At 41.0% G+C, this 14,914-nt stretch overlaps 1 protein-coding gene across 4 annotated transcripts in view; it reads right to left on the bottom strand.

The window, feature by feature from the left end:
* LOC132394363 (LIM domain only protein 7-like) overlaps positions 1-14,914 on the bottom strand; it is a 237,867-nt gene that overhangs the window by 11,422 nt on the left and 211,531 nt on the right. For 3 of the 4 annotated variants that reach the window (XM_059970419.1, XM_059970420.1, XM_059970418.1), the window contains exons 21-25: positions 13,112-13,204; positions 4,298-4,698; positions 3,382-3,431; positions 2,139-2,297; positions 1,216-1,444 (exon numbers count right to left, since the gene is read on the bottom strand). In XM_059970419.1, coding sequence (XP_059826402.1) covers positions 1,216-1,444; positions 2,139-2,297; positions 3,382-3,431; positions 4,298-4,698; positions 13,112-13,204 — 932 coding nt within the window. The remainder of the gene's footprint in view (positions 1-1,215; positions 1,445-2,138; positions 2,298-3,381; positions 3,432-4,297; positions 4,699-13,111; positions 13,205-14,914) is intronic. The other variant, XM_059970421.1, reaches the window with a different exon arrangement.

Raw genomic sequence — 14,914 nt, forward strand, 5'->3', positions numbered from 1 at the left:
GAACTACAGTGCCACTCAGAATAAATAGGGTTTTAATCAACAGTTGCTTTTTTTTTGGTACAACCACCATTAGAGACTTTAATGTTCATGTTTCAAGGACTTCGTGTTGAAATCCACTTCAAGGAAATCATCTTTGCTGCTTCCAGTCCAAGAACAATTAGTACTGCCATTCAGTACTGTTCCTTTACTGACAATTTTTAAAAGAAATTGCCTAATAGTTTACAGCTTAATCCTCAGACTGACTTTGCTTACTTATGAGAACTTTAACACAGCTACTTTATAGTAATGTATCGGCATTTTATTCAGAGGTCTCAAGAGATGTATTTCAATTGGTAGCTATAACTGAATACTGGTTTGTAGGGAATCTGCATTTTGATCCAAAAATAAAAAAAACAAAAATGGTAGAATATTTTTGTAGTGACTGCCTGAGAATGACAAATTTTAGTGAAATCGCGTTGGTGCATTTTTAACTAAACTGTTGATTAAACCCACTTATTCTGCTTGGCAGTGTGACTCAGCTAGTAGATTTGCTACTGCATAACTTCATTGTCCTGTTCAGTGGAAGGCAGGTCCTGCATGGTGTGAGAGGTAGAAGGTCAAACAGAAAGGTACAAAACTGAATCCGGTTCTAATCTGTTCAGTCTGCTTGTTTCACCGACGTGGTGTCAGTACTAAATTAGAGTGGGGGAGATAAATCGGACTAAGAAGTGCAGTCCTCAGAGCCAGTTGAATGACTTAATGTCTCTAAGGTTGTGCGTTTTCAGTTAAATGTCAAAACAAAAATGCATTTTAGTAATTACTGTGAGAGAATATAAAAAGTCCATCCCAAATTCAGTTAGACACAAAACAAAGGCAACATGGTGTCAGCACTAGGTCTGACGTGTGGAGAGCAGTGGTGTGATTGGTGTTGAAATGCTTAATTCTTATTTCTATTCAAAGCCACAGCTGACAGGCAGAGCAATGAATTATAGAACAGAAAGTCAATATTTATTTATATGAAAGTCTGTGTAGATGTAATGGGATAGAAATTATTTATTAAATGCATGACATGGCTAATAATTTTATGCCAGTTCCAACATTGTTCCATTGGAGTCAATGATCATGTGACACGACATTGCAAATTTTCAGGGAGGTGGTGAATTTTTGCTTCGAGATCCCTGAAAACTCAGTTTGCATGCTGTGTCACTGTCGTTTCTGCTTTAACGTGGCTCATACCTCCTCAGGGATCCGTAGTTACTGGCCGGATTCTTATTCGCAACACTGGAACTACGCTGCCTGATCCAGCTATTGTCGTTCAGCAGCTGGGTCTTCCTGCGCATCTCCTGCAGAATTTTCTGTCGCTCTTGCTCAGCCTGCGACAGTGGCTGCTCTTTCTGTTGTGAGGTCTTGGGCTGTGCGTCCCTGTTAATCCACGCGCTGTCCGGGACTCTACTCTTCAAGTCACCTGCAAATCAACCGCAAATAATTGTTAGCGGCCCTCATGCCTTGTCAGAAGAAAAGCTTGGATTAGTCCAGCATTATTAAGATGGGATCCTTCATTTGAAATTATTGCACTGTATTTGCAAGCCATTTATTATAAACAAGCTTTTTACAGCATTGATTTAATACATTGCGTGAAATAATTAAAGGAACATTTTTAACATAATTATCATAGCATCAGGTGATCATTGCTTGCAATCATTTCTGGATGATATATTTAATTTGAAAATCAACATCGAATATAATTATCACTCAAATGCAAAAACGATTTGGAACAGCCTGTTTGTTGCATTGGCAGAATTATTATGTGAAAGCAAAATCATGATTGATGTGGTTAATATAACTGGACAACCAGTGTACAGTTTTTGAAGGGCAATTTTAACATTAAGTACAAATGAATCAAAAATCAGAATAGTGTCACAACAGATGATTCAACAGATGTTAAACAGAGCAGAGAGCAAACAACATATTTTAAAGAAAATAGTTCATTTTTGTGAATTAAAGCATCGCATATATTTTACAAAGAGAGGGAAAAAAATCACTTTCAGATTTAAGCTGTTATTCAAAATGCAGGGGAAATTGAACTAATCCATTTGATCACTGGATTCAATTGAAAAATTAAGTTGAAGGCTGGCTGCTGCTCGAAGCCACTCTCGCACCTCTCTCTGGGTCAGCAAGTTTCATCTGATTAAGGATTTGCATCCTCTGAATTTCCAACTCAACTCGCAATGCATCTTGTGACTTGGCACTATCCCTGCGTAGCTTCTCCTCTTCCAACAGCCACTGGGCTACACCGCCCACTGATCCCGTACTTACACCTAAATGCACGTCAAAATATGCACACAACTGGGCATTAGCTTGCAGGCATGGATTAAGTTCGGAGCTTGTTCAGAAAGAAAGTTGGAGTCGAAAATGTTTTTTTTTTTAAATGCTTGAACATTTTGCACAGATGCACTTAAACATTTCTTCAACACCTCCCCCCCCCCCCACCACCCAATTTTTATCTGTTTCTGGGTATACAATTCTATGCAACTGAATGAACTTTTAAGAGTCCTTGAAAGCGAGCCTCTGAACTGATTCCACAACCGGCAGACTCTTTTTCAAGGAATCTACAAATTCATGGTCTCAGTATTAATTAATGTTTTCAATTTGCACAAATTGTCTTCTTCTGCACCTTAGTTGCCTGTCAATCTGTTTATGTATACTTTTCCATAAATTCTATTGTATCCCTTTATTTTCCTGTGAAATGCCACAAAAGAGAAAATGAATCTCAAGGTAGTTTATGGTGACATGTATGTACTTTGATAATATATTCTCTTTGACTTTGCTATCCAAGCACACTAGTTCCCAAACAGCTCAGGACTGTTAAAGATCACAAGTTAGCATTCTCCAATTAGAATAGAATCATACAGCAGTACAATATGGAGGCCCTTCAGCTCAGCCAGTCCGTGAATACATCAACTATAAGATGCATTTTAATTAACTCTCTTTACAAAGTTTTCACAATCAGAATGAATGTCACTGGCAGATGTTGAGGAATTTGTTGTTTTGTGACAGCAGTAAATTGTAATACATAATAATAACTATAAATTTTTGAAGAGATCTTGCATGCAAATCTATTTATAGACTGCAGTAATTCCACAGAGGTACTGCCCTCTTCTCTCCTAGGGCATGTTACTGAACATGCATCAAATGCTATTCAATACATTGAGTTAAAATATGCTCCACTCAGGTAACTTGTTAGGGAACTGCATAAAAAGATATTCAAATTCTCCTTTGTTCCTGTTGGGGAATTGTATAAAAAGATATTCAAATCTGCCTTTACTTGTTAGGAAGCTGCATAAAAAAACATTCAAATCCGTCTTTAACTCTTAAATTAAACACTAAATCGGAGAAACTCACCATGCTTTTGCACAGGTACAACTTCATCGAGCTCTGAAGTTGACTTAGACCTAAAAAAAAATCAAAATGGCATTGGAGGCCAATTACTACGGGAAATAAATGAAGCAATACAATTCATCTCTTACAAGCAGATTACAGATAATCTTAACAATTTACAGTAAATACAACCACCTTCAAAATGCTGACACAAGCATTTTCATTTATTGTGATACCCCAGCAATCCCCCATTTTAACCCTATCCTAATCACAGGACAATGTACAATAACCTATTAATCTAACAACCAGTATTCTCTTTGGATCGCGGGAGGAAACGGGAGAGCCTGGAGGAAACCCACATGGTCATGTGGAGAACATACAAAGTCTTTACAGACAGCGGCAGGAATTGAACCCAGGACGCTGGTGCTGTAAAAGTGACGTGCTAAGCACTACACTACCATTTCGCCCCAATTGATGAACAACTTTGCATAAATATAAAACTAGTAGGTACAGATGCTTCTACCACCCATCCCTTTTGCGGAGTCCTATTTCTTTCCTCAGGAGCATGCCAATCTCTCATAGATGCAGCAGAAATTTGGATGAGACCATAAAATACATAAAAACAATGGTCTAGCACGATGAGGTTTCAATATACCACACCTTAAATCAGAAGCAGTATTCTTTTGCACACATAATATGGATTTAAAGATAGGATCTATGATCTATACATGATCTATAGAGACAGAAGATTGCAGGGAAATTAAATCTTTACAATGGTTATCATTACCTTTAAATACATTCACATATAATTTGGAAAACTTTCCTGCTACATTTACTAATCTTAATGCAAAATAACTTCCCAATGTTGCTTGTGCTCAACAGTTGGAAAGAGAGCTATATCAAATAACTCAGTAGACTAAATACAGCTTCAGAAACTTACCACCGGGGTTGAAATTCTTTAGCTCTTTCTGCCTCCGCCAGACGGGCTCGCTCCTCTGCCTGTTGCCTCCGTCTTCGCTCTTCTTTCTGCCGCTCTAGCTCCAGTCGTTGTTTCTCCTGGCGCTCCCATTCCCTCATTTCCTGCAGTTTCCTTTCTTGCACAAGGCGAGCTGCCACTTCCCGTTGTGCCTGCTCCTCCTGTAGCTGAATTTCTTCCTTATTCCTTGCCTCATCTTCACTTTGGTGTCCATCTTTTTCATCGCCCAGCTCCTTTTCACTGCCCTGATCATCCCAAGATGTCATCCAATCTCGGGAAGAGAACCTGTAATTGGATTCACGGGGCCCATCCGTGGCACCCAAAGGTGGCCTTGGGGTGTTTGTTTCTTGCAGTATCTTGCGCTCCTGTTAAGATTATAATTATATTCAGTGTACTGAGAATGAGAAACCGTGGTCAGACTTTACTCAAATGTTTGCACTGAGGCAGAAAGGGAGAGGCAATCAGGCTGACTGAATAACGTTAAACAGACTGAACAACCTCCAGCTGGTGGCATCAACACTGACTTCCAGTAACAACGTCCCACCTTTGTTACCTGTTTCTCAAGAGGCCTACCTATCACCCACACTTTCCACCTTGGGCTCCCCATCATTTTCCCTTTACTCCATGGCCGACTGTCCTCTTCTACTGGATTTCTTCAGCTTCAGCTCTTCCACCTATCACCTCCCAGTCTCTCACATTAGTCCTTCCCTCCGCACTTTACCTGGACCTACCTATCATCTGCCAAGTCATGCTCCTCCACCCCTTCCCACTCAACCCTTTTATTCTGCCTTCCTCCTTTCCAGTCCCCACGAAGAGTCTCAACTCAAAATGTCGACTGTTCACTTGCCTCCACAGATGCTGCCTGACCTGCTGAGTTGTTCCAGCGTGTTGTGAGCTGCAACAGCACGCTGATGGCAGGAGGATCACGACAAAATGAAGTGACTTTTTAAGCAATGGGCAGCTGGGTAAAGGGCAGAAATCCACTTGTTTAGTTCGGTAAAGGTTGAAATCTTTATTTATATATCGGAACTGTCATGAGCCACAATCCAGAAACCAAAAGCCAGATAATGTGGGAGGCTACATAGGTCATTCCCAGTCAGTGTGGGCGGCTTGGCCATTTTTGCAATGCAAGTACTGGGATTGTGAAGTTCACAGAATGACACATTGAGAAGAGCCACTGCCTCACAACGCCAGGTATCAGAGTTCAATCCTGACCTTGAGTGTGTGGAGCTTGTACATTCTCCCCCAGCTGGTCCAGTTTCCTGCCACATCCCAAGGGCATGTAGACTTATTGGTTAACTGGCAACTACTAAATACCACTTGCGCAGAGGGAGGAAAATAGTTGATGACTCTGGGGAAATGCAAATTGGATTAAGGTGGGATTAATGGAAGCAGGTCTGCACAGACTTAGGGGGCTGAAGGCCCCTTTCCCCCTGCTGCAACACTATGGCTCCAGAATGCAGATTTTTTCTCTTTCCTTCCATGTGGGGTGACATTCTCAGGTTGTCCTCTCTGGAGATATGTGAGGGAACAGCTCGAAGGTGAACTGATTCATCCACCAAGACCATGTCTGTTATTGGTGGCTCAAAGCAGGAAGCATTCATCATTGAGAACCCTCACCATTCGGGGCAAAATGCTCTCTTCCCATTACGACCATTAAGGACGTTGCATAGCAGCCTGAAGATTCACCCTCAGCTTTTGAAGAACAGCTTCCTCCTGTCCCCATCAGAATTCTGAATGGTCCATGAACAGTACCTCAGCATTCCTCTTTTTCACTATCTATTTTTATCATAACCTATGGTAATTTTTATGTCTAGCACTATACTACTACCACAAATTACAAATTTCAGAATAGGTCACTGGTAATAAATCTGATTCTGATAAGGACAACAACCTCTAACGGGGATGATGTTGATCATGGTGGTGTGTGGGGTGGGGTTAAGACCATCCTGAGGCCTGATCACCGAACTACCCCACATAATGAGATGAATGTCACAGAGAGGCCACGCGGACCAACAGCAATCAGTGCAGGCACAGAAATGGCATGGGTGTCATTAATCGCAGCCATCAAGATTGCTCTTGATTCAAAAGATCATTATTTATCTCATTCAACCAAACTGTCCAGCTCTCATTATGACATCAGAATTCATTCAGGATCAGCCAGACTCCCTAACCCTTCAAGTTCGGAAAACCTGTGTTTTCTAAGTCTCCAACTAAACACAGATCTCAAATCCTCTGGAGACACTGGGACTTTCATTTAGGCTACAAATCAGCAGTTGGCTTGTGAACACAGATATTTTAGGAGCAAAAAAAAAAAATTCATAATAAAAACCATCAACTAAAACCTCTCACACAAGTAATTTGCACCCAATAAAAAGGCAGCTAATCCAAAGAGCCCTATCAGAAGTGCCAAGCATGTTTTCTTTATTACAAAGAAAATTGTGTTCACTCAAACAGAATGAAACTAAAATAGGATCATTAAATACTATGCGTCTGCCCTTTGCTAACTGCTACACTTGAACAGATTGCCTGGTTTTGGATAGAACTGAATCCCTGTGTACAATCTCAAAGGGTATCAGTACTTATGCTTTCAAGATTATGGTCACATCAAAACTTGCCCATAATCATTGAATCCAGATTTTAGAGTTAGCATTTATCGTATCTAATTGTACTCAAAAATATTGACTTGTACTGAATCAATCAAGATCAAAGTTCAAAGTAAATTTTATTATCAGCGTACATATATATATCACCACATACAACCCCAAGATTCTTTCTTCCTGGGAACATACTTAGAAAAGCTATAGAGTAGCAACTATAAAAGGATCAATGAAAGAAAAATCAGGTACAGCATGGAAAACAAACAGCAAATATAAGTAAATAGCAATAAATAATGAGAGCATGAAAAAAGTTCTTAAATTGAGATCATTGCTTATGGGAACATCTCAATTGATAAGTGTAGTTCAAGAGCTTGATGGTTGAGGGGTAGTAACTCTTCTTGAACCTGGTGGAGCAAGTCCTGAGGTTCTTGTACCTTCTACCTGATGGCAGGAGGGAGAAAAAAAGTATGGACTGGGTGGTGGGGATCTCTGATGATGGATGCTGCTTTCCTACAACAGCATTCCATGTAGATGAGCTCAATGGTTGAGAGGGCATGGTGTAACTGGGCTGAATCCACTACCTTTGTAGGATTTTCCATTCAAAGGCATTGGTATTCCCATACCAAGCCATAATGCAGCCACTCAATACACTCTCCACTACACATCTATAAAAATTTGACAAAGTTTTAGACATAATCCCAAATCTTAGCAGACTCCTAAGCTGTCTTGTTTCCTTTACAAATACATTTATATGAAGCATTCAGGACAAGTCTTCTCAGCTTGTACCACTCAGGAACTTAAAGCTACTGACCCTCTCCACATCTGATCCTACAATGAGGACTGGTTCATGGACCTCTGGTTTCCCTCTCCTGAAGTCTATAATCAGGTCCTTGGTCTGTCGCTTCCAGTGATAAGCTTAAGTGTGAATACATTTTATAGCATTGAACTCATCAAGACAGGAACCAGATTACATAAATGGAATATAAATGTCCCTTCTCACCCCTTTTTTCCTTACCCGCCACCCCACTTCCCTCACATGACCCCCCCCTTTCTTTCTTCCATGGTCCAACTGTCCTCTCATCAGATTCCTCCTTCTTCAGCCCTTTGCCTCTTCCACCAATCACCTCCCAGCTTGTTACTTATCTCCCCTCCTACCCCTCCCACCCATCTTCCCCTTCACCCACAAGAGGTGGGGGCGTGGCACTTTTGATCAGAGATAGTGTCACGCCTGCAAAAAAGGTGGACGTCAGGGAGGGATTGTCTACGGAGTCTCTGTGGGTGGAGGTTAGGAACAGGAAGGGGTCAATAACTTTACTGGGTGTTTTTTTTTTATAGGCCGCCCAATAGTAACAGGATATCGAGGAGCAGATAAGGAAACAGATCCTGGAAAGGTGTAACGATAACAGAGTTGTCGTGTTGGGAAATTTTGATTTCCCAAATATCGATTGGCATCTCCCTAGAACAAGGGGTTTAGATGGGGAGGAGTTTGTTAGGTGTGTTCAGGAAGGTTTCATGACGCAATATGTAGATAAGCCTACAAGAGGAGAGACTGTACTTGATTTGGTATTGGGAAGTGTATCTGGTCAGGTGTCAGATCTCTCTGGGAGAGCATTTTAGAGATAGAGATCACAATTCTATCTCCTTTACAATAGCATTAGAGGGAGATAGGAACAAACAAGTTAGAAAAGCGTTTAATTGGAGTAAGGGAAATTATGAGGCTATCAGGCAGGAAATTGGAAGCTTAAATTGGGAACAGATGCTCTCTGGGAAAAGTATGGAAAAAATGTGGCAAATGTTCAGGGGATATTTGTGTGGAGTTCTGCATAGGTACATTCCAATGAAGCAGGGAAGTTATCGTAGGGTACAGGAACCGTGGTGTAAGAAAGTCTGTAATAAATCTAGTCAAGAAGAAAAGCTTTCAAAAGGTTTAGAGAGCTAAGTAATGTTAGAGATCTAGAAGATTATAAGGCTAACAGGAAGGAGCTTAAAAAGGAAATTAGGAGAGTCAGAAGGGGGCATGAGAAGGCCTTGGCAGACAGGATTAAGGAAAACCCTAAGGCATTCTACAAGTATGAGAAGAGCAAGAGGATAAGATGTGAAAGAATAGGACCTATCAAGAGTGACAGTGGGAAAATGTGTATGGAACCAGAGGAAATAGCAGAGGTACTTAATGAATACTTCACTTCATTATTAACTGTGGAAAAGGATCTTGGTGATTGTAGTGATGATTTACAGTGGACTGAAAAGCCTGAACATGTAGATACTTAAGAAAGAGGATGTTTTGGAGCTTTTGGAAAGCATCAAATTGGATAAGTTGCTGGGACCAGATGAGATGTACCCCAAGCTACTGTGGGAGGCGAGGGAGGAGATTGCTGAGCCTCTGGCGATGATCATTGAATCATCAATAGGGACGGGAGAGGCTCCAGAGGATTGGAGGATTGCGGATGTTGTTCCTTTATTCAAGAAAGGGAGCAGAGATAGCCCAGGAAATTACAGACCAGTGAGTCTTACTTCAGTGGTTGGTAAGTTGATGGAGAAAATCCAGAGAGGCAGGATTTATGAACATTTGGAAAGGTACAATATGATTAGGAATAGTCAGCATACCTTTGTCAAGGGCAGGTCATGCCTTATGAGCCTGACTGAATTTTTGGAGGCTGTGACTAAGCACATTGATGAAGGAAGAGCAGTAGGTGTAGCGTATACGGATTTCTACAAGGCATTTGATAAGGTACCCCATGCAAGGCTTATTGAGAAAGTAAGGAGGCATGGGATCCAAGGGGACATTGTTTTGTGGATCCAGAACTGGCTTACCCACAGAAGGCAAAGAGTGATTGTAGATGGGTCATATTCTGCATGGAGGTCGGTGACCAGTGGTGTGCCTCAGGGATCTGTTCTGGGACCCTTACTATTGCAGAGTTCCTTAGGGTTTTCCTTAATCCTGTCCGCCATGGCCCCTTGTGGTTGTCATATTTTCATTCCTAAACCCCTTCCTGCTAGCCTTATAATCTTCTAGATCTCTATCATCACCTAGTTTTTTGAACCTTTCGTAAGCTTTTCTTTTCTTCTTGACTAGATTTACAACAGCTTTTGTACACCACGATTCCTGTACCCTACCGTCCTTTCCCTATCTCATTGGAACGTACCTGTGCAAAACGTCACGCAAATATCCCCTGAATATTTGCCACATTTCTGCAGTACATTTTCTTGAGAGCATCTGTCCCCAATTTATGCTTCCAAGTCCCTGCCTGATAGCCTCATATTTCCCCTTACTCCAATTAAACACTTCCCTAACTTGTCTGTTCCTATCCCTCTCCAATGCTATGGTAAAGGAGATAGAATTGTGATCACTATCTCCAAAATGCTCTCCCACTGAGAGACCTGACACCTGACCAGGTTCATTTCTCAATACCAGATCAAGTATAGCCTCTCCTCTTGTAGGCTTATTTACCATACTGTACCAAGAAACCTTCTTGAACACACGTAACGAACTCCATGCCATCTAATCCCCTCGCTCTAAGGAGATGACAATCAACACTTGGGAAATTAAAATCTCCCACCACAACAAATCTGTTATTATTACTCCTTTCCTGAATCTGTCTTCCTATCTGCTCCTCTATGTCCCTGTTACTATTGGGTGGTCTATAAAAAACACCCAGTAGAGTTATCGACCCTTTCCTGTTCCTACCCCTCCGTTACTTCATTTTCTGCAGCCGTGACACTTTCTCTGATCAACAGTGCCATGCCCCCACCTCTTTTGCCTCCCTCCCTGTCCTTTCTGAAATATCTAAAGTCTGGCATTCTTCCTGCCCCTGAGCCATCCAAGTCTCAGTAATGGCCACAACATCATAGCACCAAATACTGATTCATGCTTTAAGCTCTTTGTTCACAATACTCCTTGCATTAAAATAGACAAAACTCAAACCATCGGTCTGAGCACGTCCCTTCTCTATCACCTGCCTCTCCTTCCTCTCACACTGCCTACAAGCTTTCTCTATTTGTGAGCCAACTGCCCCTTCCTCCAGTTTGGTTCTCACCCTCCAGCAATTCTAGTTTAAACTCTCCCCAGCCATGTACTTATCCTCCACCTCAATCGATTCCTATACTCACTGTCATGTGGCATAGCAGTAATCCCGAGATTACTACCTTTGAGGTCCTGCTTCTCAAGTTTCTTCCTAACTCCCTCTCGTCTGCTTTCAGGAACTCCTCTCTTTTCCTACCTATGTTGTTGGTAGCATTATGTACCATGACGTCTGGCTGTTATTCTTCCCACTTTAGGATATCTTGGACACGACCAGAAACATCCCGGATCCTGGCACCTGAGAGGCAAACTATCATCTGTGCTTCTTTCCTGCATCCGCAGAATCGCCTGTCTGACCCCCAAACTATCAAGTCCGCCATCACTGCTGCCATCCTCTTCCTTTCCCTATCCTTCTGAGCCGCAGGCCGAGACTCTGTGCCAAAGGCACGGCCACTGTGGCTTCCCCCAGGTAGGCTGATCTCCCCCCCCCACCCCCAAACAATACTCAAGCAGGAGTATTCATTGCTAAAAGGGACAGCCACAGGGCTATTCTCCAGTATCTGACTCTTTCCCTTCCCTCTCCTGACTGTTACCCACTTATTTGTCTCTCAAGGCCCCAGTGTGACTACTTGCCTATAGCGCCTATCACCTCCTCACTCTCCCTGACCAGACAAAGGTCATCGAGCTGCATCTCCAGTTCTCTAACCCCCTACCTAAGGAGCTGTAGCTCAATGTACCTGGTGCAGATGTGGCCGTCCGGGAGGCTGGGAGACTCCAGGACCTCCCACATCTGACACCGAGCACAGAACACCAGCCTCACACACATTCTTCCTGCCTGTATTCTGAACAGATAACCTACCCCGCCTCGACCCATTATCACCCAAGCCCTGCTGAGCCAAAGCCCTTCTACTCAGTCTCCCTCTACTCTGTCGCCTGCTCCTCCAACACCCACTCTATAAAGCTTTCACCCTTTAAACTCTTCTCACTGTTCTAACTAGCTGACATCCATGATTCACAGCAACATTTTCTTGTTCATGAAGGGCAAGAGACTAAAACACTTCAAAAGTCAGAGTAGTCTTAAAAGTCAACTTTTAGTTGGCATCTAAATACAAAGATAATATTCTTTATCTTCATGTAACCTACCGGTTTTCTTTGTTTCATGGCTGTCTATGGGGAAGATGATTCTCACGGTTGTATACTGCATACATACTTAGATAACAAATGTATTTTGAATCTTTAATAAATCAACAATGTCAAGCATAAAGGATAGATGGTTTGGGAAATGGTTCCATTAGCAATTAGTAACACCTAGGTTGTAAATCTAGTCAGCTCCATCTTGGGTACTAGCCTACAAAGTACCCAGGATATCTTTAGGGAGCAGTGTCTCAGAAAGACAGCGTCCATTATTAAGGACCTCCAGCACCCAGGGCGTGCCCTTTTCTCACTGTTACCATCAGGTAGGAGGTACAGCAGCCTGAAGGCACACATTCAGAGATTCAGGAACTGCTTCTTCCCCTCTGCTGTCCAATTCCTCAATGGACTTTGAAGCTTTGGACACTACCTCACTTTTTTAAAAATATACAATATTTCTGTTTTTGCACAGAAATTATAGTTATGTATATTATATTACAGTTATGTATAATCTATTCAATATACATAACTGTTTATTTATTATTATGTTTTTTTTCTCTCTGCTTGATTATGCATTGTATTGAATTGCGGCTGCTGAGTTAACAAATTTCATATCACATGCCAGTGATAATAAACCTGATTCTGATTCTATTAAATTTATAATCCAGTTTGTGAAATAATTCTTTTTAACGTTAATCCCTTTGACAACGTTTGGACTGGCACCATGAAGTTATATTCTATTCACAATAACTAAGTTTTAGTGACGAACATTCAATATTAAACAACACCAAGACAATGACAAGGACAATAGTATGAACATTTAAATGATGTTGACTATAGTTAATTTGAAATAACCCAAACCAAGAGGCTTAATTATTTTCAGTATTTTAAAACTAAATTTGATTTTCTCCAGTCCACCCTTAAAAAGTTCAAAAATTACTGCTATCATCTCCAAGACAAATGCACTGCTCTTTGGATTTCCCACACCTGTAAGCATGTTCTTCAGTATTGCACTACATCTCTCATTACCTCTTCATAGTACTTGGAACCTTCTTGTTCAGCTTCTCTCTGGGCCTTTTCCCACTCTTCCTGTAGCCTTTCTTGTTCACGCTGATATTTTTCCTGGTGGTTCCAAATGATCAAAACAGTTAGCGAAAAGTGCACGGAGGTATGAAAGAGCTCATTGCCAATGCCAAAACTTGAATCAAACTAAGTGACAGAAAATGATTTGCCAAGGGAAGTATCAAATGCACAAACGTGGTCATGGTAGGGTTGTATGCTCAATTCTGCTTTCACAGTTTAGCTTTGTGCTAATTAATGAAGCCAGGTCTTATCAGGGTACAAGCTGACATCACAAGCTTATTGCATGTAATCAAGGACACATTCCTGTGCAATTTTTAAATTTCTTATTCAAGTCAATTTAGAAACAAACATCTAAAATTTGAAGACTGCATAATTTTTTAATAATTTAAAACAGATGTGCATTACTAAATTTAAGATGTTATATTTTAGGCAAAATTTTAAATAGACTTACATCACTTTCTCATGTGCTAGAATTTTTAATGGACTTTACTCAGTGATGTGAAGTTAATGAGCGATCTAGAAAACATTCATAAACATTGACCATGCCTTCTACCATTCAAAACAAGCACTTGTTTTGATCCTAGATTTGGCAAAGACTGTTTGCAAAATATGTGCTACCATTCAACAACACTAACAAACAAAGAGTCATGCAAACTATGTTATAACTAGCAAACTCTACAACAACGTGCTGGCAATCGACTAGCAGAGTGAGAAGACCAATGTTAAGACCTTTGCAATGCAAAAGGATAGTAACCAGGTTTGAACGGCAGAACCAGAAATTCTCCTAATATAAAAACCATTCCTGTTCAATAACCATCTGGACTCTACTTTCATGAAAAAAAAGGACTGAAACAAAGGAGAACGGGCAAAGAGGAGGCAGAAAGAATACAGTGTAGGGAATGTACAGTCATGCACTGGTATAATGAATAAAGGTGTGGACTATCTACTAAACAGGGAGAAAATTCAGAAATCATTGGGGTAAAGAGACTTGGAAGACCTAATGCAGGATTCCTTAAAGGATAACTTGCAGGTGAAGTTGATAATAAGGAAAGCAAATACAAGAGGACTAGATTATAAAAGCAAAGATGTAATGCTGATACTTTATAAGCCATTGGTTAGTGCACACTTGGAGTGTTGTGAGAAGTTTTGTGCCCCTTATCCAAGAACGGATATGCTGGCATAGGAGAGGGTCCAGAGTAGGTTTACAAGAATGATCACGGGAATGACAAAGTTAATATGAGGAGAATTTGATGACTCTGGGCCTATACTTGCTTAAGTTCAGAAGAATAAGGGAGGATCTCATTGAAACCAATTGAATATTGAATGGCTCAGACAGATTGGACGTGGAGAGGAGGTTTCCTCTACTGGGGGGGTCTAGGACCAGAAGGCACAGCATCAGAACACAAAGACATCCCTTTAGCTCAGAGACAAATGGAATTTGTTTAGCCAGATGGTGGTGAATCTGTGGAATTCATTGCCAGAGATGTCTGTGGAGGTACATTTAAAGCAGAGGTTGATAGGTTTTCAATCAGTTAGGACATCAAAGATTATGGGGAGAAGGCAGAAGAATGGTGTTGAGAGGGAAATTAAAATTTAAAATTATGATTGAATGGTAGAGCAGACTTGATTGGCCAAATTATCTAATTCTGCTGAAATATCTTATGGAAACTGAAATATACAGAAAAAAAAGTCCATTTCATCAGATTAAAAATACTTAAGATTCTGATAGTGGGTCAGTGTCTTGCTTAT

Source organism: Hypanus sabinus, chromosome 5, assembly GCF_030144855.1.
Source record: "Hypanus sabinus isolate sHypSab1 chromosome 5, sHypSab1.hap1, whole genome shotgun sequence".
NCBI classification, from domain to species: Eukaryota; Metazoa; Chordata; class Chondrichthyes; order Myliobatiformes; family Dasyatidae; genus Hypanus; species Hypanus sabinus.